The sequence below is a fragment of the Ostrinia nubilalis genome, chromosome 2, assembly GCF_963855985.1.
Source record: "Ostrinia nubilalis chromosome 2, ilOstNubi1.1, whole genome shotgun sequence".
NCBI classification, from domain to species: domain Eukaryota; kingdom Metazoa; phylum Arthropoda; class Insecta; order Lepidoptera; family Crambidae; genus Ostrinia; species Ostrinia nubilalis.
Genome location: NC_087089.1, coordinates 5,977,857 through 6,000,712, shown reverse-complemented (window position 1 = coordinate 6,000,712; position 22,856 = coordinate 5,977,857). Strand labels below are relative to the sequence as shown.

General features: G+C 35.1%; 1 protein-coding gene across 1 annotated transcript in view; it reads right to left on the bottom strand.

Moving 5' to 3' along the window:
* LOC135086274 (homeobox protein B-H1-like) overlaps window positions 1–20,579 on the bottom strand; it is a 30,514-nt gene extending 9,935 nt beyond the window's left edge. The window contains exons 1-2 of the mRNA XM_063981075.1: window positions 20,487–20,579; window positions 7,121–7,349 (exon numbers count right to left, since the gene is read on the bottom strand). Coding sequence (XP_063837145.1) covers window positions 7,121–7,349; window positions 20,487–20,574 — 317 coding nt within the window. The 5' untranslated portion in view covers window positions 20,575–20,579. The remainder of the gene's footprint in view (window positions 1–7,120; window positions 7,350–20,486) is intronic.
* Between the last annotated feature and the right edge of the window lie 2,277 nt (window positions 20,580–22,856).

The window sequence follows — 22,856 nt, the reverse complement described above, 5'->3', positions numbered from 1 at the left end:
AATTAGAACTATCGCACATTTTTTCTTTCTAATTCTAATTCAGTAAAAAATGTTTTTGAGACCTTCATTCAAAATTCAAAAGTTATTATCATATGACAGAACTTATGACCAAACTATACATTGAATAAAATATTTTTCTTTTTATCATCTGATCAAGCTTAGCAACCTAATGTTATTATGACACTCGAGTTAATCCACATTCAGCACCATAGCCTCCCCTTCTACAAGCCCCTCTACAAATGTCAAAATGTCACTTAACCCTTTTAGCACCAGTTTTCTTTGTTTTTGAGAAGATGTAGGTACCTACCCAAATTTTTATTTCAGTTAAATTATAGTCCAGTCGTTTGGTACAAATTAACGTGGTTACCTAGAAAGTGTTCTGGGAGTTGTGAAAATTGGTGTTTAAATAGATTTCGCTATGCTCTCTGTTAGTCTGTTAGTTAAGTGTGATTGCCGCTCGTTGAGAAATTGGAAAAATGCTGCATTAGAGAAAGTTTTGATAATTACATTATTTCCTATTTCGTCGCCAAATGACGTCAAAGGCGAGAGCCCTTTGGGTTTTCCATAGGTTTTTCAAAATGAACAGTCCTGCGCTGCCCGCATTCAGGTTCTTCCCGCGACTTTACCAGATCGTCGGTCCACCTAGTAGGAGGCCTACGTACGCTACGTCTTCCAGCCCGTGGTCGCCACTCAAGAAATTTTCTGCCCCAATGGCCATCGTGTCTACGAGCTATGTGCCGCCCACTGCCACTTGATTTTAGCAATTCTGCGTGCTATGTCGGTCACTTTGGAGTCAGGTTGGTCAGGAGACTGCGGATCTCCTCATTTCTGATACGATCACGCAGGGAAACTCCGAGCATAGCCCGCTCCATCACCCTTTGGGTGACCTTGAGCCTTCTTATGAGGCCCATAGTAAGCGACCACGTTTCAGATCCTTAAACTTTCCTATTTATTTCACGACTAGCTTATGTCTGCGGCTTCACCCGCGTGAAATTCAGTGTCACAGATCGGCATAAATTATAGCCTATATGGTAATCTGGGTTACAAACAATAATATTGTACAGTTTCAACAAAATCCGTTGTGTACTTTTTGCGTAAAAGAGTAACAAACCTGAGACACAGGAATTTATTTATTTATTTATTTAGGAAAACCAGGGTTTTACAGTGTGTAATAATCTTCCTAGTTCAGGTATCAACCCACCAACGTCTAACATTCTTACTTTTTATTTTTCCTGATTGTTTGTAATTATAAATCTATACTTATAATAAATCTGTAGAGAGGTCAATTCTGCACATGAAATATATTTTCAAAATAACTATCAGGGGGTGATTAGTGATCGATACTGATGCCAAAAATGCAATCAGTAAAATTTTTGTCTGTCTGTCTGTCTGTCTGTCTGTATGTTCCTTATAGAAACAAAAACTACTCAACGGATTTTAACGAAACTTGGTACAATTCTTCATACTCCTGGGCAGGTTATAGGATACTTAGGAATTCCCACGGGAACGGGAATTAGCGGGAAAATCCTTTTGTATGAAAAATCTAAACCGCTTAAGCTAGACGCTTGAAATTTGGCATGGTGGTACCTTAGTAAACTTTAAGGTTAGTTACAACAGGATATTGGAAAATTCCCACGGGAACGGGAGTTAGTGGGAAAAAACATTTGTATGAAAAAATCTAAACCGCGTAAGATAGGACTCTTGAAATTTGGCATGCAGGTACCTTAGTAAACTTAAAGCTTAGTTACAACAGGATATTGCAAAATTCTCACGGGAACGGGAGTTAGCGGGAAAAAACATTTGTATGAAAAATCTAAATCGCGTAAGATAGACTCTTGAAATTTGGCATGCAGGTATCTTAGTAAACTTAAAGCTTAGTTACAACAGGATATTGCAAAATTCCCACGGAAACGGGAGTTAGTGGGAAAAAACATTTGTATGAAAAAATCTAAACCGCGTAAGATAGACTCTTGAAATTTGGCATGCAGGTACCTTAGTAAACTTAAAGCTTAGTTACAACAGGATATTGCAAAATTCCCACGGGAACGGGAGTTAGCGGAAAAAAATATTTGTATGAAAAAATCTGAACCGCGTAAGATAGATGAAGGGGGGGGGGGGGGGAAACGAGATTCTCGCGTACGAAGTCGCGGGCGGCCGCTAGTATCATAATATTATCTGTTATGTTGGTGTGAAATAAACATGACTTTACTTTACTTTAAACATCCAGACATCCAAACTTTCGCATCCGCGACTTCGTACGCGTGGACCGTGGACCTCGTTTTACTCCATTAGGGGTGGAGTTTCGTATAATCCGCTCTTAGCATCTATAGCGCATAAATAAATGTAAAAATGGCTTAATAGTGCACAAAATTGGCAATAGGTGGCATAATAATGGTAACTTTTGGTTTTGAAATGTGATTGAACGATGACAACTAACAACAGTTGTCAGTTGGGTAAAATTTTATTTTATTTGGAAAAAGACAAAAAGTGGTCTACTATGCCGAGAGGTCCCGGGTTCGATTCCCGGCCGGGCAGAAATTGAAATGATGAATTTTAATTTCTGTGACGGGTCTGGGTGTTTTCTATGTATAATATGTATGTATTTACAAAAAAAAAAGTATATAAGTATGTTTATCCCGTCGTCTAGTACCAATAGTACAAGCTTTGCTTAGTTTGGGACTAGAGGCGCAGTGTAAAATGTCCAAAGAAAGATATTTATTATTATTATATTTGGTAAATGGGTTAACGTGCGGGGGCTGAAAAATCATGTTGTGACGTCACGCGCGAATATTGGAAATTTTTGAAAATTTAAAAAGGTCCGTAAACTTCTCGAGGCTCTATCTTCGGTAATACTGGATGTGATCTAAACTTTAAATTAAATCATAATTTAACTTAATATTACAACTTATGCGTGTTGTCCATTGGATCAAAAAAATGAGTTCAATTGTTTTGCAGTTGGTATCGCTCGCATCACTATTTACGAGCGAAAAAGGCCGTCAGACAGTCGCGGACGCATTAAGACTTAACGATTCTGTTCAATCACAATGCCGATCTGTAGGCTGTCATTTTCGTAAACGCTTTTTTACCGACTTCGGCGGACTTGAAACGTGAAGTCATTTTCGAAAGACATATTTTTATGATTCAAAACGTGGACTATCAATTAGCCATTATTAAATGCGAAATGATTTAACATGACATTAATCCGCTAAACTTTCCCCTGAACCTAGTGTGCAGCTAAGTTTAGCAATGTAAACTTTCTCAAAAGGCCGAACGGAGCGGAAGTTTATTTTAAAAACAGAAGGTAATTAAAAATAACAATGGGCATCAATTAGCTGCCTTAATTTTTGGTTTTTTGTATCCTATTATAAATTCGATATCTTTTATAGTAACATGCGAAGCGAAGTGTTTTATGTGTAAAAAGTCCAAAAGCTCTACAGTGTAGTAGAGTCTACACCGATTTAAGTGGTAAGGTAGTGCCTAAATATCTTAAACCGTACTCAGATGTTGGTATATACTTTAAAACAATTAACTGACCATCGACGTGTGGTTATTATAAATAATAGTGTCAAAAACGTCGGCGGAAGGGACGTAATGAGTGGCCGGCATGGGCGCCATGACTTGCAGGGTTGCGGCTACTTCTCAAAAAAAGTCACTGACACGGCACGTTCACAAAGATACTAGGCACACCAAGTCCCCGTGAACGTCGTATTGCCAGTATTGATATTTACAATGCGTCTCAATAATGTATTTGAATGTTTACCGTCACTTTTCAAAACATTATTAATTTTATTATCAAAGCTTTTTCAATATTTTTTCTCAAAAGCCACCGTTTTCTACCTATTTTCGAAACTTTTACGCACATTATTAGATATCCGTAAAAATCGCCATCCAAAACTTTGTATCTGTAGTTATTAGTCTCTATTTCTGAATTACTATTGTCCCCATTTTCATCCAGACTTTCCAAACCCAAATAAAAGTTAATTCCAAGGGAAATCTAAAACGGAAAAAACATGTGACAAAACTTTTGTATGCCGGTTAAAATATATGATTTTGTTTGTTTCAACGATCTACTTTCTGTTTTACATTATCGGTTGTTAACGCAGATGCTCTTTTTATTCAGTTGATTGCGAGGCTTTAATTATCTTATTTCGTGCTCAAAGTGAGTAAATGTTTGATTAGGTAAGTATAAAAATAAAATAAGTAAACTTAATAAGTTAATATTAAGACACCTAATCAAAGCAATTAAAAGTGACTTAGTCTAAATACAATTATGAATTCATGAGTAAACCTAATAATTGCAGACAAAGCAGTTATTACATTTATTATAAAACAATTAATTAGTTTACTTTTTCGCCTGGCTCTCAGCAATTAGAATGTTTTTGTTAAGCTTTAATAAAATTTAATGAAAGTTAAACGGCTCAAAATTTCAAATGTGTTGTCGAGAACAATCACTAATTAAATAAATTATGGAACGTATGCATGTAGCCAATTAATTTGACTTTAACAAGGCAAACGCCGTGTCCGTAATTAACACACATTTATTTTGGTGCAACTAAACAGGCCTAATCAATAGTTTGTTTTTTGTTACTTCAACAATATTGGCAATTGTAACTATCAATTTATACTCTTAATTGTTTTAATAAGAGACGTGGCAATGAAGAGTATGAGGTGGCGACTATGATATAAATCATAGTAACAATAATAGCAATTATTTTACAGTTTGTTGTAACAGATTGTAATTTATTCTCATTGCAGCGAACAATTCAATATTATTGCGTCTTTAATATTTATCTTGATTATATTTGCCATAAAATTACTGTAGCAAGGCAAAAACAGCGGTTTTAACAGAAGAAAGTGACCACACAAAAGCCATTACATCCTTTAATTAACTCCGATTTCACACCCTTTCACGAACCGAAAAATCGAAGACCAAACATTAGTTTAACCGAAATTATGGAAAACCAACAAAAACTAGGGCAAAAAGCGGTGGTGATTGAAAAAGTCAGACGGGGCGGACATCGCCCTGCGCGGCGCCCGCGCAGCACGCAACGTGACGTCACACGCCACCAGCGCCAAACGGAGCCAACTGGCATTTATCATTAGCAATTTAGTACTGACTTGTAACAAATGGATCCACGTATCTATTGACCTTATGTGGTAGGTAATAATGAAATTATGGGTGATCGACGATTTACGGTGTGTTGCTTTTTGTTTTTAATAAATTGATTAATGTTTTGTACCATATCCTACCTATAATAGTTTTGAAGAGTCAGCGCTATTCAATTTTAGGTAATTAAAAGGACAATTAACTATTACGAAGAACGTTAAATAAAAGCAAAATAATAAGTATAAAAGATGATTAAGAATACTATTAGATCAATAGAAAATTAGAGTAGATTGTTTTTTGGCTACCTGTTTTTGTGGCGGCGGCGGGGCCCGCCTAATTACAAACGTTTGTTTTTGAAATAGCCGCCAGGTACACTCGGGGGCGACTGCCATTGGCATGTTTGTGTTATATTTTACATGTCGTCACGTCATACTATTTTGAGGCAAAACAGGAAACTGAATTTTAGTCCGATCATGGTTATTTAATTTGCTTAATTAGATGAATTTGTATTTATACAAAGTATGATCATAAATGTAGCTATAATTTTCTTTTTACTGATGATTACTTACGGCTATGGATATAGGGATATGAGTATGTAATGTAAATGAAAACTTAGGTATCTTAAGACACAAATCGCGCATCAAACTCACGTAGGTAACAAATAGTTTCTCTATGTATTTTTTGCTTAATGTTTAATGTATAGCCAGATGATATGGTTTTGTCAAAGTAACTCTGTAACGAATTGTAATTTTATATTAAGCTCCGAATGAGCCGGCAGTGCTGTGCACGTATACTGATGCAGTAGCAGTGCCCATTTCGCTGACTCAGCATCGCCCTGTGAGGTTCGCCGACTCTCTCACGGCTGGCGCCGTAGCGCAAGGTGCGGGATGCAGCGAGTGTTTGCTGTCTTTAGGGTATCATTAATTGACGCTATAGTTCATATATCTCTACATCTTTTTTTATGATTACCTACTTGAAAAAAAATTTATATTTAAAGACAAAGTAACGCCAAAAAAAGTAGAAGTCTAGCGATTAAACAACGACGCATTAAACTCTTAATTATTTTGAGTTTCATTGCAATAGCCAAATACTTGTTTAAAACTTTTCGTAACTGAAGGCTTTGGGAACTTATAATATACATACACACTTGATTTATTTCAGCAGTGTTTTTCAGGTACATAATTACTTCAGCATCGTTTCACTCTTCAGAGATTTACTTCAGCATTGTTTCACTCTTTTACATCCATATCTGAAGCACTAGCATATACTATCTAAGTATGTTTGGTTCAATTCCCGCTGCTTAATATCATCTTGGGCCAACCCCCAAAACGTTCGATAATTGTTTTCTTCACTAGGCCTGCCGTCTTGTGGTCTTTTTAATTCCATTACATTCGGAGTAGGTGGCGACCGCTAAGCTGGCCGTAAACCGCTTTCCTCGTACGCATGTAAGCCGATCGCTTATTTTCCCTGATTGTAAAACTAAAGATATGGCTTTAGTTGAAACTAATACTTTCCAAACTCGCACAATTTCAAGGCGAAAGCATTTATAATTTTCTTTTGCGGTCGTCTGTTAGTCTATACGTGTCATATGCGTACCTATGTCTTGCTATCTTTTACTGATATGTATGGGTAAAAGTTTGTGCCACTGAAAAAAGCTGTTTCAGATTTCTTGAAAATGGAAACCTCCATAAAGTTATTCCCTTTTGCGCTGAAATAATTATTCATGCAGCATTTCGTTGGACATTTTATCAGAATAAAGACATTTGCTCATACCATGCAATAAAATCTTAATTGTTACGGTGGCATGACCAAATACAGCAATGGTAGAGCTAGTAAATCAGTGGTCTTCGCGAGAATTAACAAGAATAAAGTAAATGATTAACATTGATGGCCTCAGATAGAAAATAATTGAAGAAAAACCTAGTTTATCAGAAAGGTCTGTTGTACAAGTATCGTGACAGTGATAACCAGCAAAAATCGATGTTTAAAAGGGTGACCAAAAATGCAACTCACCGTCTATTCTGGTACCACGTTTTGACTTGCGTGTCCGTGAGCCCAAGTTTCGCGGCCAACTCCATTCTGTCCTGGACGCTGAGATATTTCTGCCTCTCGAAGGACTTCTCCAGGGTCTGCAGCTGGTGGTCCGTGAAGGCTGTTCTCGCTTTCCTCTGCTTCTTCGCGAGCCCCGAGGAGTCGCCTCCGCAGCTCTTGCTTGATACGTCATCTGAGTCATCTTTGACTCCTGCAAAGAAAATACTGGAGGTTAGACACTTCAAAAACTCTAGATTTTAATCAGACAGTAGTAGGAGTACGCGGGTATTCGAGAACATCAAACTGATTTGGAATGTTAATTTAATACAGGAGCTTGTCTCGAATCTAAACTCGAATAAAACTGTTAAAATTAACAGTTTTATTTAGTTCTAAATAGAAGTAATTATTTTCTGCAAATGTTGTAAGTTTATGCCTGAGACTCAAAAGTAGAGTCGAACCTACATAAATGTGCATAAGTGCTAGTTTAAGTTTAAAGACTAAATACTTGTGGTATAGTTTGCTACATTATTATCGCCATAGTATAATGTTTCAAGTTCTCGGGCCAACGCGGGCGTCCATGGCCTGAAGCCACGCGGGGCTTCTTGCGGTTCGGCGTTTCCTTCAACCGATCGCTGATGGACTATACTGTAAGCGAGACGATATAAATTGTGCCAAAAAGTTTAAATAGGTTAAGCGCATCTTTAAAAAAAAAATGAAATGTTGTCTATACGGTATTTTTTTGTTTTATTTAATGAATATCATTTCGATCGTTTATTAATTAAATAATGATTACATAAGTTACTAACTTATAGCCTAGTTGCTTTCTAAATGATTTACTCTTAAAAGCTCGTTTAGGCAATGCAAGTCCACATAAAGTGGTCTCAATGTACTCTCAATCTGATTTTTATATTTTCGTAGTAAGTTTCGACATTTCCGTGACTTAAAGCTTAGTATTATGGAGAAAAGGCTAACTATTTTCTATTGTTTTACACTAAACCAAAACGTTGGTCTCACGAAGTATCATTTTGATTCAACAAAAGCAAACGCTCAGGCTAAAGCTTATTAGAAAGTGAGACACAGGCTTAACTGCGCCGAGGAGTTAGCGCAGCGAAGTGTAGGAGCGCGCTGCGGTTACCCACCAGTGTACAAGCAACAGTTCATCAATGTAACACTTTATAACCTTAATGAAGTTGTATTAGATCCTATTTTGCCACAACACAGGCTGATGTGCTGTCGACTGTACCTACTTTGTCCCTGCCTTAACAATCAGTTACCTCAAGTGGATTAAATGTTAAGGTTGTGGAATCTTAACTTAATAATTATTAAGTTAGCAAGTAGAGTCCCTACGGCATATCAGGTTCGCAAGAACATTTTGTTTTTTAATTTCAGTGTTTATGTGCCGTCTTCAACTACTTTTAAAAAGCACGCACAGACACGTAAACATTAATGTTTGAGCTTTTTTTAAATACTTATCAGTGTACTCAAATGTGTACACTTTAGTGCAGGCGTTTATACACGCTTTGTTACTTATTACCGTCTTTGTATTTATAATATAACTATTTAAACATTCTGCTAAGACGTTTTTTACACGTCTACAAGCGGAAACACACCCAAAAAAATACAAGAAAAAGCCACTTAACGAATCTTTTAATGGAAAATTAATTGCGGGCGAATTCACGACAAACTTACGAATCATAGTTGGAATAAATTAACATAGGTATACGTAGCTTGTATGAAAGGTGATTTTTTCGACCCTTTAACAGTATGTAATATCGGCCGTAATTACGAACCGGAGGGCCATTAGGGTTCGCCACCGTTAATTTATTATAATAAGGTCCAACTGCCGACTTCGGCCGACCGTGAAAATTATTATCATTAGTGGACAATAATGTACCTACGGACACAGAGTTGCGTAAACACAATGTTAAAATTATCACTGCTAAGTGTTTAAGTTTCGCACGAATCGCAAATTGGGCAATTTTTGTAGCGAAAGCAGTTAGGGCGGGCGATTTTTGATACTGAATGAACTTAGCGTTTGTTAAGCAGAATCGCTTACATTGTTGCCAACAAGAGTTAAGCTTTTAACATAAAAAACACACACATAACAAACACAGCAATGAAAATGGCACGTCAGGGTTAATACTGTGGCTTGGGCTGTTGTCAAACGCCTTTGTAAAAGGTGAGATTTGGTCGCAAAAATGTAAGTAGGTATTGCCTGACGATGACTGAATTCAAGTATATTATTATGTAGGTATTATTTGCATTTAAGGTGAGCTTCAAACATCATCTGTTTTAGGATATTGTTCATTAAAGTAATTTACCTATTCTTTAAATTGGTCAGTTTTATCTATTAAACTGCACTTAATTAAATGTGAATTAAATGACTATTAATGTTCATGATCTATTGTAGTCAAGTATTATTATAGTTGTAATAGCATAGACTAATGATATAATATGCAAACATCAGGCAGCTCGTCAGGGAATATAAAAAATAATCGACGTTTCCTCTCAGCCAATCACGGCTGACCCTCGCATCAGGAAGGAGCATGCGCAGGCAAATGGACTTATAATTGAAAAGGAGATTGACTGTTTGCATGATCTAGGCCCTCTCATTATTACGAGAAACGAACTAAGTTGTAAATAAACAAAATAGTTACAAGTAGGTATGTTCTCTGCCTTTACATTTAGGCTAGGTTGCACCACCTTACTTAAACCTTAACAAACATCAAGAATCCGTCAAACTCCAATTAACTCCATACAAAAAACATCAGTCAATGTTACAGTTACGGTTAATACAAATGGTGCAACTCAGCCTCAGAGTTCATACAGAGAGAAAAGTAAATAGGTAGGTTACAACTAGGTAAGTACCTTTACTTACTAGCAAGAGGAAGTGACTGTAACTGGAGTAAGAATAAGCTTTCATAGTTTTAAATTGTTAACTTATTTAAAGCATGGTGACATTTTAAGAAAATAATTAATTAAAACTTTATAATTTCAATTATGCCATTGTAATTAAGATTTTGACCGACAAGAGTGTAATATTTTTTAAATATTTAACACAATTAAGATTCGTTTAAGTGCGTTATATAATTAAAATCTAACAAAAGCCTACTCTACATTACCCAGCTTAATTACAAATTCAATTCGTAAAAGCTCGCTGTAAGTAGCAGTGCGGTTGGTAAGCCGCATACATACATACAAATAAGCCAAAGCGCTAATTGAATATTAAGTTACTGGTGGGACAAGTTGATTGGCTCAACGTGGCTTTAATTGCTCAATAAACGATCGGATCGCGGCGCGAACAAATCTCTACATATTCGGGTCAAGCATTCACGCACACAAACACATAGCCGAGAAGTATTTATGAGCCTCTTTTATTGAACACTAGTCTGTGACCGCGGTAACGCTTGCGTGGAGCTTTTTTTTCGCAAGAAAGACTGTGTATATAAAACCGATATAAGTTATGAGTAAAGTGTAGCTTTGCATTATTATAATTGTTTTAAGATATTTTTTTTACTTTTGACATTGTAGACTACCTACTTACATTAAAGCATAATAGTTAAGTTCGCCCTATGTAGTAAAAAAGTACTACAAAGTTTATACTTCGTTGCTGTGCTCTAAAGATTTAAATAATTAAATGAATGTGTGAGTATTACCAGCTACAACGACACATTCACACTTGTATGATACAAATCTAAATTACGGTCAATCTATTCTAAATAATATTGAATTTGTGACGACAACATTATTGGTTATTTCATATTCGAGTAGGTCGTTGATAGAGATCATATCGATTACACATGGCTATACTTTCGACAAATTTGATTTAGATTACCGACGTGACATAAGCGGTAGCGGTAGCGTGAAATGAGCCTTGCAAATTACTAGTAATCTTGTTATTTGTTTCACGAAATTAGTGATGGATGTGCCAGTACTTTGTTATTGGAGTATGAACAGGAATTACATAAAAGCAGTTAGTGTTTAATATGTATGGATTGATATGATGTAATACTGCGAAATGAACCTGTGAAATCTAAAAAAATCAACAATGGCCAATTTGGTGAACGATACAGCTGCATAATATCAGCAACCACGTGAAGCTTTGTGCGGGTGCAGTGTGTCCTCCATTGAGGTCCTTCGTATAAGAATTAACGGGAAAAAAGACATGAAATGGCACAAAAAGACGTGTGTCCCTTTTTATTAGTAACGTTACTAATAAATAAATAAATAAACGTTACTTTGCTCCAATGTCTTACTAACTGTGTGGTCGTGGCTTCAATTCCTGCCTTAGGCAGTTCGATATTTTCAAGTTATTTATAATTTTCAAATTAACTGTGCTTTTTTATTTTTTGACCAAAGTCTTTAAGAATGCACTTTAGGTGGTTTCAAACTCGCTACCGCTCATATGCCAGCAACCGGTAGAGTAATGCATAGGCTAATTAGTGCATAGAGTGGGCGTGTGGCTTTTAATTACTTACATTTGATAAACCAGGCCTGGTAGGCCTTGGCTGTGTTAGTGCCTAAAGCATATTCCTTTCAATAGCATACCCTATTTGAAACTGTTCGCGAAATAGTGCAATATTAATTCGTTTAGTTACTACTTCAAACTGACAAAAAGAGTAAAAAACAATTTTGAGTCCTGAAACACATTTTCTTCATACTTTAACGCTGTTGAATAATTGATTAACAAATAAAATAAAATATTATATTGATAAGATTTCGATAGATGCGTTCAAATCGTGAAATAGAACTGTTGTGATATTGATGCGAAATGAAAAATAATTATACATTTGATGGGAAATGTACCTACATCGATGATTCATGGCCTAGCTATGACATACGGGACATCGGGTATATTTCTTATGGAACATAGCTGACTTTATTGGAATCTTTATAGTCACATAATGGTCCACTTATGAAAACTAGGAAGCCCATTAACAATAGGCAGATAGTTTTAATGACTTGTACACATTTACCCAGTCGTAACCACTTAATTATTATAATCGTGCGATTAACGAGAATTATTGTCTATTCACTACTCCTAATAGGACATTAATCAGATATGAATCGTTTAAGTTCCCATTGCACAAGGAAACGTTCGTTGTGGAAACACAAAATAATTGATGAGATTTGAATTTTTATTGCAGATTTGGCATTTATTCTGTAGTTGACAGCGAAATATTTTTTTTGCAGAGTTTTCACCATGAATATTTTAGAAAAGTGGCTGTTCATAAAAGTAAGTTTATTTGGCATACAAAAAGGTCCCCCAAGTCAGCCTTAGTCGTGACAATGTTAGCCACAACGCTGATTTTCAGCAGTAACCTTTAAAACTATTCCTTATAAAATTATATTGTATCAGTTAGGCATTTATAGCAAGTTCATGATTAAGGCATTTAAAGTTTTCACTACTTTGATATAATTACAAAGACTTTTATAATTACTATAACACACAAATTTAATATTCATTACGCATTATGTAAATTTCCTGCTAACACTAATAGCTTGCTACGGTTTAACTCATACTCGCGGTATAATAGCGGCGAATGATTACAAAATAATGCTATTTTCGTTGCGTTACATAAAAATGGTACATTACTTGCACTAAATGATGTTGGAAATCTAATCTGATTGCAATTAAAATCTAAACCGGCAGTGGCTAAATAATAGTGCGCATGGGCATACAGACCGCGCCGTTTATACAATTTGCCTAATTACTAGAGCTCACTTTCCAGAGCAACGATGCAGGAATAATAAGGGCAAGCGCACGCTTGAGCCCGACCACGGCTGTCACTCATAGAGCAATTAATGTTAACGTAATTAATAATATTTAGGGCGGCCTTAGGCTCACACAACTTCAATTACATCTATGTCTTTTGTCTTCCTCCGCTTTGTCTCTTCTAATTGATTAAACCCATGACCAATGGGTTTTCAGGGAGAACTAACTTCTACTTTCAATATTTTGAATCCTGTACCTACAAAGTGACGTAAGTTATTAGACCAAGAAGCATTTTAGTTTATTCTACCAATGTGTTACAGTAAATCTGAGATTAGCATCTAGACAGCATCATTTGCCTAATCAAAACCAACTTACGAGCGAAAATCATCCATTTTGTAAACTATTTCGCATTCATTTAAACTAGTTCCATGATGGCACACTCCACTTTGTGTATTTTCTAGGCATTGTTTAAACTGGTCTTTTTTATTGTAATAATGCATCGTCTGTTTGTTTATACGCGGAGTAAATTAATTAATTAATTAGGCTGAATGACGGAGCCGTGAGAGCGCGCGCGCAATGCGCTCGAGCGTCGCATGGTATTATGTCACGACATGGTCACCAACCATAAGGTTTTTGCCCGGACACAATGTTTAATTAATGTTACGTTTGGTGATGAGCATTGCATCAATACTTCAGACCAAACTAGAAGTACCTACTTATTTCGTTAGTTTTTAAGATAGAGCAAACAGCCTACAGATTTCAATCAGTTTAGAGAGAGAGAAAAAATATTGGCCTTAGTTTAGACAGGAAATGGAGGGCGGTCGAATTGATGGATGTTACCTATGACTTGGAAAACTACTCACTGCGATCCAAAAAAGCAAACAAGTGACATTATTTTGTGCAAGTGATAATTCTTCTTGGTAGGTATTGTAAAACGAGAAGTGTGTGATATTCCATGTCATTCCTTCTTTGCCTACCGCCTCCCCTGCAATTAGTCGGCCCGCTCACTCCGCTTATATAAGTCATTGGCTTTAGGGTTGCCTGAGATCTGGGAATTTTAAACTATCCTTACATGTGTTCTAGGGCTGGAAAATTTATTTGATTTTAAAAACTCTATTTAAACTTCAGGGCAAATTTTCGAAATTGTAGAGATCAGACTAAAATAAATTACATTACTACGAGTAACAATTACAAATATTTGCCAGCCTGCCAATTGGTCAATGATAAAAAAGTTACCGAGAGAGGACATCTCTTTCCCTGGATTCGTCAAATATTGCAGGTAATGTTTTCTAAATTCGATTTTCTAATTTCGATTCGAATGGCATTTCGATCGGGCAATTTTCTGAAGATGATCTCACTGAGCTATCATCATCAATCATCACATTTGGCAACCCTACCCCACTCGAACGTAATACCGCCACGATGCTAATTAGTTGGAAAAGCTGCGTGATTAAAACAATTGCTACAACGCATTGCGTTTTTAAGAAATTATTAACTCAGCCATGTAAACGCATACGCAATTGCTACTGCACAAACATGGTGAAAATTATCGGTGTTGAACGCTTGTCATTCATTGTGCAATCGGTAATTTTGTTTTGTGTCAAGAACAAAATCATTTACAAAATATCCATAATCTGTTATTCTTGGATTGATTCCCGATAATAATGTTGCGCATTCATATACCTATGTAATTTAAAAATCCTGGTTCGTACAAAGTAAGAGGAATATAATAGTTTGTAGTTAATAAGTAGGCAGTATAAGAGTATTACATACTTGTGCGATTACATACACGTAAAATATCAAATTATTACTTTCTCAAATAAAATGTTTTCCTTCACAATACTAAAAAAAATTGTCTTAAATAATTTATTCAATTAAAAAGTATTTATTTGTTTTTGTAAAATTCACACAAAAACTGGAGATGTAACCGAAAGCAATTATTTACGAATCACGTGCATCAAAGCATAAAGGTGTTCCAAAAAATATTGGTGAAATATTTATAAAACATAACATGGGCAGAAAGTCAAAGGCTCGCTCGGTCGCAATATTTTCGGAATATCGATGTGAAATCGAATGGCAAATTATGCGTTTTCCGACGCTTTCGTAACGCTTTCGGACGCTCGGAAGCCATTACACGCTGTGTGCCCCGAAGAACTTGTATGTAATAGGCTTACATCGCTATGACGTTATCTACAACCGACTCTATCAGTCGACATGGAAAACGTTTTTGATTGAACCGTTTTTTTAATTGTTTTGTCAAAAATACAAACTCTTCAAACCAAATAGAATAGAGCAGAGCAGCTTTGTATATCAAAATACGCTAACTGACCTACAGAAATCAATCAGTAATAAATAATTTATTGTTTATAACGTGGCCTATCTAAATCTTAACAAGGCAAGACTTAGCGAGATTAAGTTTCCCATTCAAATTATCCGAGCTCCATGGTTGACAGTTCCAACATTAGTACAACTAAACAAACTGTAAATAATCCCCGTCCAAAAAAGTTTAATCGCAGTCTTGAGACGAGCCTTTATATTTTTAAATCGAACCCAATTTCACAGCTCGCATCGCCTGTCAAAAGCGACACAAAGCCGCGAATGGGAGTCGTATTATGAGAGAACTCAAACTGGCCCTATTTATATCAATGATAATCTATTTATTGTGACAATAAAAACTTTGATGTTATCAAGTTGCGATGAAAGAATTGTCACTTTTTCTCGCCCTTATCGTGATGCCAAAAGTCACGGTTTAGTTGACGAGCGAGTCAATTGTGATTTCACAGTCGTTGAGATAGAGCTTAAATTAGTTTGATAAAACGTTTGATTGCTTCAAGATATGACTTTTCTAAGAAGCTTAAATCGCTGATGCGTATTTGAGGTCAAAATTGAAGTTTTTAGTAGGCAACTTATGTTAGAATCCGCCAGTTAAATAACGACTTTGTACAGGCGAACACGAATATTAAACACTTAAATATAAATTGCACGAACAAAGCATTTATTTATGACTACGTGATTTTAATTAAACATTATCATAAGTTAAATATGAATAACAATTACGTTGAACATTAGTTTTTGTAAATGATTGCTCGGGCAGATAAGGTGCTTTTTAGCGAATTCAAGGAGATCAAGATCGGTAGACAAGAAAATCTGTTGAACATCTATGCAATTACATTAATTTGGAATATGAGCAATCAATTTGACGGTGCGTCCGCTCAGCCTACTATTAACAATGGATTAATTACTCCGTTAAATTGTCAGCCGGACTTGTATGGGCATTAATTGCTATAAACGTTGTATTTTTTCACATTCTGGGTAGGTAAGTGGGTTTTTCAAATTACGCGCGGAGGTTTTGTATTTACAGTTGCATGAGACGTTTAATTGCGGACGGCGGATGTTAAATACAGTAATTGGGAAGAGAATTCATGAGATAAAGAATACATTAGACAAATAACTATACGATTTAATCATTAATTTTGTTTTTAGCATAGCCGCAGAGATTTTTAGCGGATTTGGCAATATATTTCACACTGCAGCTTAACTTTTGTACGCACTATAGGTATTTATCGAAATATAAACAACTTTACTAATCCTACTTATCAATGTTTAGGTTCATCGACCTATAAAATGAAAACACAATAATATTTATGAGTCCAAAATTACCAGTGCCACCCCGGCTCGTACGGAGAGCTATTTAAAAAGCGTACGTTTGACAAAAAGCTGATTATGACGTCAGTTTTTTTCTTTTACGAGGGATCCCTTCAGCTTGGATTAATTTGGCCCGTTTTATAAGGGCTTAGTTATCTCGGAGCCGAGAGTCGGAGCGGGTTGTATATCGCGCCCATTATGCGTTTTATTATTTAATTTATTTAACGCCTCGGCTTTATCGGCTTGTCTATTAAATTGTCGACGGGATAATGCGATCGAAACTCAAACATTACTTAGTATTAGATATCTAAATTTGTTAATTTATTTTTATTTGAGTGCTTTTTTAATCACACCATCGAAGTTCAATTTGATGCTACAATACTTTAAAACGTGTTTGTATTTTATTTGATCGTATCATTATGTCGTACGTAAAATTTTGATCGGAATTCTCGATTCTATAATAATCGAAATATCGTTCATTTGTTTATTAGGTTATTCAGCGTAGTATTTTACTTTTATAATGACTAACATATTTATGCTAATTTTGTGTTTTGCTATTTGTTTATCAACATTATGAATAAAAATATCAGGTAATGGGTTTCAATTCTGAATACAGATCAATTGATTTAAAATGTATCGTCTAAAACAAACATTGGAAAAGTGGTTTGTCCAATTATGTAGGTAATAATTAGGTTCTAAACGGCAAGCGATACCTCAGTCGCTGCATTTGAAGTAATAGCCTGGCCGCAAAATGTGTACCAATCTTGCACTTTGGTCTGTCTGTAGTAAGTAAGCTGACGGACAGCCTTGGCCGCTCTACTAACTACTAACTTTACTGGTATAGACATCTACGACTAAATTATTAGTCGTAGATGTCTATACCAGTAAAGTATGTAATTTATAATCCAGTAACTTTACCTAACATACATGAAGTAAACTGAGTGTCATTCGTCAAGAGCAAGATCTTGTGAGAAAGCTATAAATACTACTTGGTCTTATAACTCATCTAATATTTAGTCTAATAGACTCTTCTGATAAATAGGGATTTCTTAATATTGTTAATTGTGCTTGTTGTTTTAATCTCGATAAAAAGCATTTGTCTTAGAGCACACTAATTGGTCCCATGGTTAAATTAAAATTAATGAGAAATTACAATGCAGATTACACGGGCCTACGTTAAAATTAAGTTAAATTTATATGTGCCGGTCCGAGCACACCGTATCGGTATAATGTATCGCGTATACTTGACAAGCCGTCGCCTTCGTGATTCTTTCTAAATATTATAATAACTCTGCGATTTAGATAACAAGCACTTAAGTATAAATAAAACAAGATTATACTCATAAATAGTTATTTATATAGAAACAATATATTTAAATTTAAACATAACTGTTCATTTTTAGTCAATAGTCAATTAGGAACATGTAGAGTCGTTACTAATAAATTGACTATAAAATATTGGAGCACACTTATTGCTTTATTTTATAATTCAATTATACAAGTGTTTTTTTTTAATTAATGCATAAAATATGTTTTATCTTTCGTTGATTAAGATTGCAACAACTTGAATAATTTATTACTAATATAAGTTAAATCAATAGTTGTTTTTTTTGTCAAAAAATTATATTCCGAAGTGGTTTTTAAATATCTATTTGTCACTTCAATCAATAATAAAATGTATCGCTCGTTATAATTAAATTAGAACAGCGAGATTTAATACATAATTAATCAAAGTATGATCTAACTTTCCTCGTTTAAACTAAATAATTCTAATTTAACTTTCCCAAATGATTGGTTCAACCGTACATTATTTGCCGCGATTTGGTACTTATCACCCATGTTGTCCTATCGCTGGTTGGTTAGTTATATTGTTAAACCAAATTAATCGCAACAAGGAAATCAAACGCGCACAAGTCACACAAAATCAGTGACGGTCCGCCGCGTTCCGTAAAGCCGGGTGCGAACGACCCGTTTCGGGTTACAACCGGCTGTCATAATAGGGATGATGATACCTAATTGTAAAATAAAACAAGTTTAATTATTTTAAAAGTAAAATAATAAAGTAATAGTAAGCTTTTAAGAAGATATTGTATTTATGTGCAAAATTTTTTCAGCGCACTTCAAAAAGCTTCAAGCACTTTAATGGTAATGAATATTTAATTTCCAGGATTAATTATTCTAAATAACAGATATCTAAAACTGATTTTAACCACGATGTAACCTGAAAATATAGCTTAAGAAGGATCTTAATTTTTCTACAGTCAATATCGCCTTTATAATACTTGCTTTTTGGCTTGGAATGTCTTGTGTTTGACTTTTGTATTATTTGTTTATGTTTCTGTTATATTCATGGCACTCCGCCTAAGATATTGTGATACCCTAGAGCGATGAAATGTAATGTAACGGATACAATGCAGTTAAAAATAGTTATTTTATTTTGCCTGAGAAATCCTTGCTGGCAATAAGATAATATATAGATTAATTAAAATAATAATATTATATCATGTTACAATCGAACCCAAAATTAATCAGTGTTTACTTTTAGTAATAATAATATAAATAATAAGTGTTTAATTTATAGGTACTTTTTTCCGAACCATTAATAACATTAACAATTATAATGATTTGTAAGCTAACTTTATTAGTAAATTAATAATATGTTGCAAACGCTTTTATTTTTATGTCCTGTTAATGTATTTACCTATTAGATATTACTAATGATCCCTACTATTTATGTTTGAGTTTATCGCACTTTTTCAGAGCACAATAATGGCAAATTAAATGTAATGTATACCTATGCAATTCTAACAGGAAAATTAAAATTACTAGAAATATGTACTCGTAAATTATGGAAAATTTAAACTTGGCTAAATATATTATGAAACTGACATATGTATATGGGTATTACAATCTTTTATTTTAAAATCACTGTAAGAGAAACAAAAATATTTTAACTTATTTTTCTTTATAAGAACTGGGTTTAAAGCTTAAATATTGTTAGAAATAAACGTGCAAAATACAATATAATATATTTTGTTGCAAAAATCCCGTGAGAGTGATAATTTTATATTATTTGCAAAGCTATAAAGCAAGAGCTGTAGTAACCTAAACTTTGTAAATCAAATAAAATAAATAGGTTAAGTAAACACAATCAATTTACCTAATTTAACTAATTGTTAAATTATAAAGCAATAATTAATTTAATTTTGTTATTATTTAGTATCTCATGCAACAAACGTGCAACAAGTTGTAATTGAAAAAGTGACATAATAGTAATTTGACTTAGGTACAGACTTCGTTGATGTCTTTTCTTAAGTGCTACGATTCACCAAAAATCAATATTTTATTTAGAATCGAAAAAATATTTTATAAATGCAAAAATACCCATTATTGTATGCTAATGAAGATATGCCTATATTTGCATTTATAGATTACGCATTTATTAAACTGTATTTGTAAATAAAATCAGGGAAAATTGCGGTTACAGTGCTTTCCGTTTGTTTCAAATCCTGTACCTAATTAAAGTTATTTTGGTTGAAAATGCATTATTAAAAATACTTTTAAATACGGTAGGTAGCTAACAACTTCCTGGTGGTGGTGTAGGTACTGATTAAGCGTAGTTACCAGAATAGGCCAACCGGGATTGCAAGTTTGAATCCCGCTCTGGTTGCAAATGTTGATGCGTCGAGCATTTACAATTGGAGTCATAAAGTGTTTCTAATTTAGTGAGCATTTAACATATTACTATAGTCTAATCTTTATAGAGCTCTATTTGAACCAAGTAACTACTTAATTTGATCAACTAAAAAAAAACAAATTCATAAATAATGTTTGGCAATATTTTACAACTTCAAAAGTTTTGTATTTTATTCTCATATTTGACAAACACTTTTTCTTTAGAATGAAACGTTTAGCAGCAAGAGCTGTTCATACAAATGCGGAGCAATTAAAAGATGACAACGCTTAATCCCTTAAACTACTACTTACCCGGAGAATCTGTCGCAGATCTATCGGAGTCGGAGTCCCTGTGCGCGCTAAGGTCCCTCGGCGCGTCGTGCAGGATGTCCGTGATCATGAACCGCGTGCGTGGCGCGCGCGCGTCGCGCTCGTCCCGCTGCACCGTCATCGCCAGCGCGCCGCCGGCGGGCCCGCCCGCCGCAGCCCCTAGCGCGTCCAGCCCGAGCGGCGTCACCGCACCCACATCACCGCACTCACTCCACGCTGGCGCCAGCGCATCGCCGACACCACACCTGTATGATATGGTGCACACCCTCACTTGCTCAAAGTTTACTAATTGTTTACACGGCAACAAGTTCCCAAACGTCGATCGCACTGTTCATCAATGTCAATTAGGGCTGCACTTCAGTCAATTAAATAAATGCTAAGTTCGGAAGCACGATAGGTAATCGAGTTTGCACAGATAGAGTCGTGTTTGTCGAACGGTATCGATGTCTCGAGCGAAGTGCGTCGCGGAAACGTGTGCGCACGTCGCACCGGTCGAGGCGTTGGAGGCGACTGAGCCGGCGGCGGCCGGTGGGAAGGAGGCGGCGCCGGCCAATGGCGGGCGGCGGGCCACGCCGGCCGCGCAGCCAACGGCGCGCCGCCGCCCGAGAGGCGTGTCGCTGCCATGTTGCCCGCGGGGCCTTTAATGCTCTTTTTGCTTCAAGCTCGCGGATTTAAGCTTTTATACGTGGATAAAACGCTTTTATGGAGAAATAAAGCGTTCTCGCAGCGGGATATCGCACTTTATGACGGCGTTTTACTGAAAGTTGGCGACACTATACTCTAGTAATTGGTTCGCGCTCGCCAAATTGGGGCTAGCGTGTTGTGAATGTGCTTTGCAAATATTTTAATATGAAGCTTTTATGGCTAAATATTGAACTATTTATATCAGAATGAATGCAGGCAGGCGTTGAACAAAGGATTAGCATAAGTAATTTGTAGAATTAGAAGGAAGGATTTCATTTCATCGAGAAATTGGTCAAATATATTATTTTTTCCAGACAACTTTGCAGAATTTAGATTTAAAAAAAATGGATTTCCTTCAATTACGCAAATTGTATTTTTTAAACAAATAATGAATGTTTTTTTTCGACTCACTCCTAAAGACACAATATGTGTATGTCTTGACTTGTTTTACCCTAAGCTTTCGCTGATCTTATCATGATGAGAGCATGTAAGTTATTTAGAAGTGAATCTCAATTTTTCGATATTAATTCGTTTAATTTATATTGATAACATTTAATCGAACCAAGTTTTATAATTTTTAGATAGTAAGAAAAAATACTTACATTTATGTTGAATTTCTTACTAATATACCTACTCGTTAATCTAACCAGCGACAGCACTGCTTAAAAAAGAACCCCATCTCACTGTACTGCAAAAAAGGCATTGTATTAAAAATAAAATTGTTGCAACATCGTATAATTCATTTACCTAACCTGTAACTAATGAATAAAGAAAGTTATATTGGGACGTGTAAGTACCCTGAAATTAAAGTAAAATTAAATTGCTATTTGTTGTAAATGTAGAGTTTTTGTATAATGGTAATACAATAGTACGTACTTTAGTGGTGGAATAATAACTATGGACTTAATAAGTATTACAAAAGTACTATTTTCTATGTAAGATTCCGTCAAATTAAATTAAATCAGTTCAAATACACTGTTTATGTTATAAGAGTAAAAGCTAGGACTGTATTCTCTAATAAACAATTTACTTTCTATGCTTAAATGTATTTTTTTTTTGTTTCAGCAAATAGGTATCAATTACTTATAATATTTCAATATGAATTTCTCCCTAAATCAGTAAGGAACATGTTGGCACTAACACCCTATGAACACAGATTGCTATCCCAAATACAACGTCATATTTTTTGCCGAAAATGAAAGCCCTTACACAAACGTATTTTTACACATTAATATTATTATAGAGTTTTCTTAGTGCCAGAATCACTCAAATATTTGGAGCATGCCAATGATTTTTGAATTCACTGTATCTTAGCGAAACTAGGCACAGTGGCTCTTAAAAATTATAATTATATACTTGTTTTTTTTTACAACTATGATGATGATGATCATTATAATTTGAAACTGTAGCCAAAGTTTATTTAATGATACTACAGACACTTTCAGAAATCCTAAAAATAATACCCACCATTATAACATTACCTATCTCTAACACCAAAACTAACTGGCACAATAAATTGTAGAGAAAAATAGACCTAGTTCAATTTTAGTATTCACTGCAGGTAGAGACGTTGAACGTTTTTACAAATCACTTTAACCGTGATAGCATGAGAATCGGCGGGTCTTTACATCGGTTCGGTAATTAAAAATTATACACTTGCTATTAACC